Source organism: Mytilus edulis, chromosome 12 (genome assembly GCF_963676685.1).
Source record: "Mytilus edulis chromosome 12, xbMytEdul2.2, whole genome shotgun sequence".
NCBI classification, from domain to species: domain Eukaryota; kingdom Metazoa; phylum Mollusca; class Bivalvia; order Mytilida; family Mytilidae; genus Mytilus; species Mytilus edulis.
This window is the reverse complement of record NC_092355.1, coordinates 28,317,572-28,326,886: the sequence shown is the minus strand read 5'-3', so window position 1 is coordinate 28,326,886 and position 9,315 is coordinate 28,317,572. Positions and strand designations below refer to the sequence as shown.

Here is a 9,315-nt window from a genome sequence, read left to right as displayed (position 1 = left end):
TTAATTCAGGTAATCTGAAATCTTTGTAGCTACCCTTTTGCAGGCAGTTACACGAGGTTTTCCGTATGTGTTCTTCTCAGCCAGCACTAGTCTAATGCCATTGTCTGTATCTCGCCTTTTAGCCAATTGCAGTTGGAATAAATCCAGACCACTATCCGATATCTTTTTTGCCATTGCAGTTGAAATCACGTTTCTCTCTGTTAAAGGCTTTAAGGTAAACAGTCTTGCCTTGGCTACCGTGCTTTGTTTTAGGCACAGACCACACGAAGTGGTGGTAAATGAGTATGGACTTAGCTCAGTGATGCTACATTTGGTAAATTCAACTAATTCTTTCAACATTTGAACATCAGCGGATGCATTATGGGGACTGTATTTTTTTTTTAAGAAGGTAGTTACAAGTACTTCTTGCTTATGTGATTTTAAATCTGGATACATATTCCGAAAGAAAGGTAGTGTGTCAATGAAACCAAGAACCTTTTCCTCAAACGATGAGTATAATTGAAATTTCTGTAAGCAGAGAACTAATCTTGGTGCATCGAAAATTTTTGCGTTATGTCCGATCAACATGCATTTTTCTGGTATCGTTTCCTGTAACCAAATGATAAAATTCTGTAAACCTTGTTGTGGTGAACATGAATTGACTTTACGGCCATTGTAACATAGTATGTTGTTACACATAGACAATCCAGTTACTTCAGAGGCATATTTACTTATCCCTGAAGAAGGGGTAATATATTGATCAAATTCATTCATATCGTTTATGGCTGAAATTTGAACAATGTCACAGTTCAGAGATAATGAAGTTGTTTCCAGGTCGAAATAAACACATGGAATAGAAGGTTGGATATTTTGGACATGAGTAAGCTCTTCTATAATCAAAGGATTGGATATAACGTCTGTTTCCTGCATGTTTTGACAAAGCATATCAATTTCTGTTTTGTAAGTATCCCCTTCTCGTATCTCTAGAACATTATTTTCATTTCTAGCTAAACGCTTTTTATCTAATTTCTTTTTCTTAAATTCTTTGGAATTACAATAGCTCGAATGCATTTTCCTCTTTCTGATAAGTCGATTGCTTGAGTTTTCTGTTACTTTTCCGGGAGACAACCCACATTCTACATTTACAATTGATACATAATTGAAAGACTCATTTTTTTGTGCAACAGTACAATTTACTCTTGCTTCCAAGCTTGTTGAAGCCGAATAATGTTTATTTTTTTGGTGCCTTTGCTGTCAGCATGTTGTTAAACGACTCATTTTCTTTTGTAGAAGCACAAGGTACGAGTTTGTCTATGTTTTCAACATAATCTTGAAATATTTTGCTTAACTTAGATTTTAAATCTAGATTTGACAATTGAATGGTTGGAGTGTAATTTTCTGGATTTTTTTAAATATCTACACCATCGTACATTGCAGTGATCGTGTTCATTGAACACATGTGGGAATATGGCAAACAAATCATTTTGCATTTGTTGTTTATTGTTCTTATTGCTGTGAACTGCATACGTAAAACATTTCATGAGATGAGCTATATCGTCATTTCTTATTGACTTTCTATAGGATGTTGGTAAGACATACAATTTTTTACCAAGGCTATTCTGCACATGCTTAATATCACTCCATTTAGTGATGTCATGGTCAATATTCTGTCGAATTTTTGACATTGTGGTGGCATCGTCGTCCATTATGAGAGTTGACACCGTACAATTCTTTTCTTCTAATTTTTTAATTAATGAAACACCTTCATCCGGTTCCATGCCCTTTGATGTCCCATACCAATTTCTTGGGCAGTCGTGAAGTGCTGCCTCTGTTCCCTTGCCTTCCCAATATGAACATGTTCTACAATTCTTTGACCGTATTTCACGTTCTAGCACTTTACCAGTTTCGTTCCCTATAGCCACCCCAACACCTGACATAGAGTCATACTTCCTCCCACTTCCTCTCTTTTGCCAACCCATATCGTACTTGATTTTTATTGGAATATTTTCTGTTTCTTCATTTGTGCTGAAAATATACAGGCACAGATTTATCAAAATGAAAGCAAACATTATTAAATTAATGGTAAGACATTATCTACCTTATTACACATTTAATTGTGACACTTTTTAATAAAGTTATTCAAATGTTCACGTCTCTCACCTTTTTTATCTAAATTAACAGATTTGTGTTAATACATTTTAAGTCGTTGTCATGGCTTAGTAACTCATTCACTCTAACAAATCATCTAAATCGTTATTGCAATTTAGCTTATCCGTAATCCTGGGTTATTAAATCGCTATGGCAACTTATGTGAATCGATTTAACGACTAAACTTACTCCTCATAATACGATTTAGATAAGGCAGCAACCATTTGATTTTCGGGGGGGGGGGGGGGGGGTATCTATGGATTATTTTGAAAAAAAAGTTAGTTTCCAGGTTTTGGAGAAAAAAAATAATTTGTTTTTGACCCTGAGAAAAAAAAAATATTTGTTTCTCCCTCAGCTGTCACTATACGTAATGCTAAAATTGAAAAAAAAAGTTATTTTCGACTTGTCGCCCAAAAAATAGTTGCGAAAAAAAAAGTTTGACTTGAAAGAAATCCATAGCCGCCACCTCCCCCCCCCCCCTTTTTCCCCCACGACTAAGCCAACTTGAATAACGACTAAGTATCTCGTTATAACAAGTTATGTAAGTCGTTAATATGAGTTAAATAAGTCGTTTTAATCATTTATCTAGTCGTGATGACCACTTACGAAGTACCGAAAACAGTTGAAAATAAAACTGCAATCAGACACTTACCGTCTTCTTACAAACCACTCATGTAGAGGTCATATTTTTTTAATGCAAAGTGTATTTGTGAATTCGTTGAAAAAATCGTTTAATACTTTTAAAAAGTGCTAGTTGGTCATCTGTTTAAAAACTATTATTAGCAGATCCAAATATGTACATATATGTATCTAGCAAGATTATTTATATAGCAACAGTTAATACAATGATCCACAGTGCTCAGAGGTCGAACCCTTAACAGTTTGGGCAAGTATGAACACAACATCCAAGCTTGATACAGCTTTAAATTTGGATTGTTATTAAATAGTTGACACAGCATAGGTTTCTGACACAGATTGAATGTGGCCTAAGAACTTAGAAATCTTGAATTGGACATTTACCGTTTATGGTTCGATATCCAAATTATAAATACATAGTTAGATTCAGCATATCACAGGACCTCAAAAATTCATTTTTGGATGAAATCAAGTAAAGTTCAATTTTGGACCCTGTAGACCTTAATGTGGACCAACTTGATAACGGGGTCCAAATATCAAAACTCAAAATACATGGTTAGATTCAGCATATCAAACAACCCCAAAAATTCATTTTTTGTTAAAATCAAGCTAAATTAATTTTGGACCCTTTGGAACTTAATGTAGACCAATTTGAAAACAGGACCAAAAATTAAAAATCTAAATAAACGGTTGGATTCGGCATATCAAAGAACCCCAATAATTTATTTTATGATGAAATCAAAAGAAGTTAAATGTTGACGCTTTTTGCACCTTATTTCTAAACTGTTGTAACCAAAACCCCATAAATTATTTTTGTTTACTTATATACTAAAGTTTTTATAAGAAAATCATCTGTATTCGGACGACGTTGACAACGACGTGATACCAATATTCGACCAAAAAATAATTGTTTGTGTTCGTATAAAAAGGCAGTTGTCCGTAGCCTGCAATTTATTGGGTGCTTGTTGTTGGTTGCGGAATATCGCGGTTTTTTTTTTAGCTTACTATATATTCAGGTTTTGATTATTGCTGAAGGTCATAAACTGACCTAGTTGTGTCATTTGATCTCTGATGGATAGTTTTTTCAATGGGATGATACCGTTTCTTCTTATTTTTATCTACTGAGTCTAGTGTACTTTAAAGAAAATGGCACGTACTAAAACAAAAACAAATATATCAGCGTTTCCCCTTTTTTATTTCGAATTAAAATGAGTTTAGAGCTATCGCTAGAAAATGCTTTTTTTCATAAGTTTATACAAACTGGGTCGTCCTATGATAAGAAACGAAGTAAGATTAAGTTACCTTGAAAAGGGAGCATTCTTCTCTTCTTCTAATGATCTGTCAAGGGACTCATCGGTAACTTTTTTGATCGATCTTGAAACTTCTTTTTCACGCTTCGCCAGTGATGATGCACTGATTCCAGGGATATTTAAATCTGCTAAAAATCTGTTTGTTTTGTGTTCTCCCAATCCAGTGTCGTACATTGCTGTGAAAAAAGGAACAAGAGTATACACACTGGAATATCTCGCCTGCTTTGCTGGTTATTGGTTTAATGTTAAATTTTTTTTAAAGAGTAATATAGGATTTTTCTACAAGAATCACTTACCATTAACAATTTCAAAGATTTGCTCTAAATGCTTTGGTTTTTGAGTTATAAGCCAAAAACTGCATTTTACCTCTGTGTTCTATTTTAGCCATGGCGGCCATGTTTTTCGATGAAATGGGAATTAAAACACAAACTTTATTCTAGATACCCTAGTAATCAATCAGATGAAGTTTGGTTGGAATTGGTTCAGTAGTTTCAGAGGAGAAGATTTTTGTAAAAGTTAACGAGGACGGACGCAGGACGACGACGGACGACGGACGCCAAGTGATGGGAAAAGCTCACTTGGCCCTTCGGGCCCGGTCAGCTAAAAACACGGCGTATTTTATCCAAAGAAGCTTCAATGATCTAGAAGATCTAGTAAAGTACGGGACCCTCTCTATGGAATTTGTGTCGTCTTTGAATAGCAGGATCCTTTCACAAATACGTCAATATCAACCATGACTAGTTTTTGGGAAAATTGTTTTGAAAAAAATACGTATCTAATACTATTTTGCGGGTCAACTTAATTGTACATATATGCATATACAAATAAATACAAGGAAGGTCTTGTTGTCATATTAGCGGTATAGGCTACTTTTGCATACATGTACATGTTTCTGATATCAAAATTGCAACTTACACCATTCGTAGATCATTCGTACACATCGACAAAAAAATCATTAAATTACTTTTGAGGGCATATTACATCAGAAGATAGGGATTTAATAACAAGAGTTTACTATAATCACTTCTAGAGGTCACATATATATAATGATTTCCGACATCTTATTTTTACTCATAACGCATTGTTTAAAGAATTAAGTTTTATAAAAATAAAGAGATGTGGTCTTGAGTGCAAATGAAAAAAAAAACTATTGTTTTAATTATTAAGTATTCAAAATATTTATTTCTTTTAAGAATAAAATCTTAATGTCGATCCAACTGCTAGCAGGTTTTATATCTCTAGATAGATTATAATTGATCATTAAACAAGGAATAATTAACCAGTCAATTAATCCGTACACCATATTTTCAAAAACTCTTTGTTCGCACAATTTTATTTTGAAAATTGGAACGGTAATTAATTTATTAACGATACTATAATTTAACATTTTACACTATTCGGGTACTTGCTTACTGTGACGTCACTGAAAGCACTCTTTTTGATGACGTCACATAAAAAAACGTTACATGTTCAAAATAAAATGACATTGTTGCTTATTTAAATACAGTTGTGTTTAATGTTGTTTTTAACATGTAAATATTTATACAAAGAATAAAAGTACATTTCTCGATGAAAACGATTAGAAGTGTTATCATAGATAATATTGTCTACTGCTTTACGTTTGTTGCTTCAACGGTTACATTTTATATAAGAATAAAATAAAGCCACATCAAAATGTGCACGCCGTTATTTATTTTAGCAATTCTGAATTCGATGCAGAAACAATATGGTTTTATGTGAATTATATTGGATATGTTATATGTGTGTAGGCATGAACACTATAAACTTACCAATTGCAGCTTTAGAATTAATATCAAAGATGGGTCTGGTTTTAAACTTTGCAGCATCATGATGGACTTTTCCTGATTTGATAGCATTCATACTTCCACATTCGCAAAGAATATACATAATAAAACCTAAACCACAATTTGTCTTAGTCACTATGTCTGTAATATGCAAGGTGTTCCCACAGTCGGTGCATCCTGCTTTCAAATCTTTTGAAACTTGGTATGGCTCAAATATCCGTCTTTCTCCTGGTAGCCAGATAGACTGGTATGTGTCCGTAGCTTCTGTGTTTTTTGTATGATCGGCAACATTTCTATCGGAAACGAGTTCAGATAACTGTACACGTCTGTCTTTCTCCTGTTGTCGTACAAAGCGACCCTTAAATCGAGCCATCATGGCCGCTATAGTATATCGGCGCCGACGTCTTTTAAAATGTTTCGCGGAAAAATTGACGCACGTCATAGAAAAAAACGAAACAAAGGCGTCGCAAGGCGGAATGCGCAGAAACAATAGAGGGATTTGTCTTTAATCTGATAATATGAAATTAACTGCTTTAAAATAAAAATGAAAATTGAACAATTAACTACAATGTAATCAAAGACATAATCTTACCTTTCACAGACGATATATCCAATAACAGGAGCACTACTATAATGAAAAGAGAGCAAAATACTATAAGGTCAGATAAAGGTGACATCGTTGGTAGATAAAGTAAATAGAACATATGGAAAATCAAACTAGACAAATGTTTATCGCAATCAGTAAACAAAATTTGTAAAAAAAAATGGTTTCTATAAGATATATATCATATATTGAACAACAGAAAAAAATTAATATTAAGACCATTAATTTATAATGCCGTCACTTCTAGGAATCGTTCTTTAATCTGTTCATAGACATAGCTGATATACTTATTAAAAAATGTTATAATTGTTCATGGGATAAATTTCAATTCGCTTATCTACAGATAAAAACAATACTAAAACGTTGTTTTTTTTATCCTATATATGCTGTTTTTGAACGTTTCACAAAATCATTCTTTCCCTGTCAGCTAATGGCAGTAGAAAAATATTCAATGAAGTACAAAAACCGACGGTTTTAAGTATCTTTACTTATGTGTATTGTGTATATCGTTATTTATATTTTGTTAATCGATCGATTAAGACTGAAAGAAAAAGGAGCTGAGGTCTGAAAAGAGTTCATTGTCGCCATATTCTGTATATTCCTGACTCTAGTCATAAACGACAAAAGACGTTGTAGTCAAGTCATAATACTTTACGTAATTTATAAAATATGGGTTGAAATGTCTTGAAGATCTTTGATTATTTCTAAATAATTATTTAAAAACGATCATTTTTATATTTTCTACGAAAACATGTGCATTGTTTTCAAAATTACTTTGAACGGACCAGTAACCTATTTAATTAACGCACGTTTCCCAAACAGTAGATCGACTAACTTTGTTAAACCGAATGAAGTCATAACCTATGAGATATATAACATGTATGACTAGAAAATTCTATGAGGTAGCAACATAAAACAATTAAGAAATAGATATCTTGATGATTATTCTATTAATCACATAAAAGTGTCCATACAGATGTTTAAGGATAATTGGAGCTGCATATTGTCAAATCATTTATTGAAGTAAGCAGAAAGATAACAAATGAAAAAAATACTTACATTTAAGAATTAAATATTCCTTCATGACTTATATCTTGTCAGTGAAAGCCTCGTATTTGAATAAAGATAATATCTGCTTTATCTGAACATATTGTGTTTTCTCACGACATAAGGCAATGCAGGGTCAAATGTCAATGATATGTCCTTTCTATAGTGATTCATTGAAATGATTTCGCTTATTAGATAAGATTCGTTACTTATTTGAATACAGGAGCTACGGTAAAAATTTGAGAGAGAACTATTGCTGATATTTATATGGTAGTTTTTGCTGCGTTTCTTCCCAGTCAGTGTCTCTCATCAAATCACTTTCAATAACTAAGAAAAGCGGAAACATCAATTTAATGCATATATATATATATATCCAGAAAACTCTGCCAGAAGCTCTGTTTTTTTTCGTTTTTTTTTTTTTAACTTTAATATTAATGATCTCACCAAACTTTTATAAGTTTATCCAATGTGTTTTCTAGGTTCTAACTGATGTCCGTTTTGCTTGCTTTATATGTGCATTTTGCCTAGTATTTATATGAAAAGTGTGATATTTGTTATTTCAAATAATCTAGTGTTCTAAATTACGGGAGACGGCATTTCATAAACAATTGTTAAAGAGGTGAACAATTACACGTTACCGTATAAAAAAATGTGATCTCACGCAAAAAAGAGAAGAAACGGCCTGATTTATACTTTCAGCTCTGCTAAGAAATAACTATGAATGCAAAAGATGCTGAACTTTAACGTCGATCCCGAACAATAAATTATAGATATAACAGACTTTTGACTCCGCATTATTCAAATTATCGACACGTTACCTATTATGTGAAATGATATCTTTGTAACCATTCAAGTAACAGCAGCCATAAGAATCAATATTATACATATAATCTCGTCAATTTCGGGGGGGGGGGGTAATTTCCTGTTCTCTGATGTCTGGAAAACTCAAAACAGTTAATTTTTCACAACATTTATTCCGATTGAAATCTTGATTTTTGTTCTGTGTGTTGCTCCTGGATAACGAATACCAGGATGTCCTACCACAGAGTATTTAACTTGTCGAAACTGTATATTACCGAGTCAAATATCGGTAATGCGAAAAATTCTATTAATGCTCCATATTTAATCCCTTCCTTAATTAAGAGTAACAATATTGCCAAAGAAATTCAATAGGTCCGTTTTTGCAACCATCGATTATTGTTTTGTAATGTATCAATTATTTTTGTTTTGTATTTAAAATCTTTTCGGCACGTTATGTATTAGAAGGGGTTAAAGATGCTAATTAAATATGAACTTGCACCCGCAAAGTGAAAAGGGATTAAAATAAGTTGCAAACATTGTTTCCCAATCCACTATAAATAAATATTTTTGAATTGAATTAAGTTGAAGAGGATCCATACATGCATAATGATTGAGTATATATGAATTAACACTAGTCATTGTTATTGCAATTGTATTGCTGATACTTGTGCTCGAGACAAAAATCTAAAACGATCCATCTGATCTTGAATGTATATAATTAAGGTACACTCAGATCGACGTCTGGCCTCAAATCAACGTCCGTTCTTCAAATCCACGGCCGTTTCTCTAATCAACGTCCAAATCTGACGTCACATTCTTAAATCGACGTTCAGTATTTTGATACTCTAATCGACGTCCAATGTGTGTTACGGCATGCATTGACAAAACTACGCCCGATCGATTGTAGTCCTCTTTAACCGATGTCCAATATAAACAAATAATAATTACTGGACTTATACTTATACCTGTACATATTTTGTAGGGT

General features: G+C 32.9%; 1 protein-coding gene across 1 annotated transcript; it reads right to left on the bottom strand.

Moving 5' to 3' along the window:
- On the bottom strand, positions 1-6,251 carry LOC139497554 (uncharacterized). Its single transcript, XM_071285783.1, has 4 exons — positions 5,864-6,251; positions 4,066-4,249; positions 1,589-2,004; positions 1-1,115 (listed from the first exon to the last, which is right to left on the bottom strand). Exons 1-4 carry the CDS (start codon positions 6,249-6,251, stop codon positions 1-3), a joined length of 2,103 nt encoding a protein of 700 aa, XP_071141884.1.
- Positions 6,252-9,315: the final 3,064 nt, after the last annotated feature.

Excerpts from the sequence above, each read along its gene's own strand:
- LOC139497554 (XM_071285783.1), bottom strand. The coding sequence starts at position 6,251 with ATGGCTCGATTTAAGGGTCGCTTTGTACGACAACAGGAGAAAGACAGA. Across the intron at positions 2,005-4,065 it reads AAGAATGCTCCCTTTTCAAG|CACAAATGAAGAAACAGAAA; the intron begins GTAACTTAATCT and ends GTATATTTTCAG. Across the intron at positions 1,116-1,588 it reads GCATGTGCAGAATAGCCTTG|AATGTGGGTTGTCTCCCGGA; the intron begins GTAAAAAATTGT and ends TTGTAAATGTAG.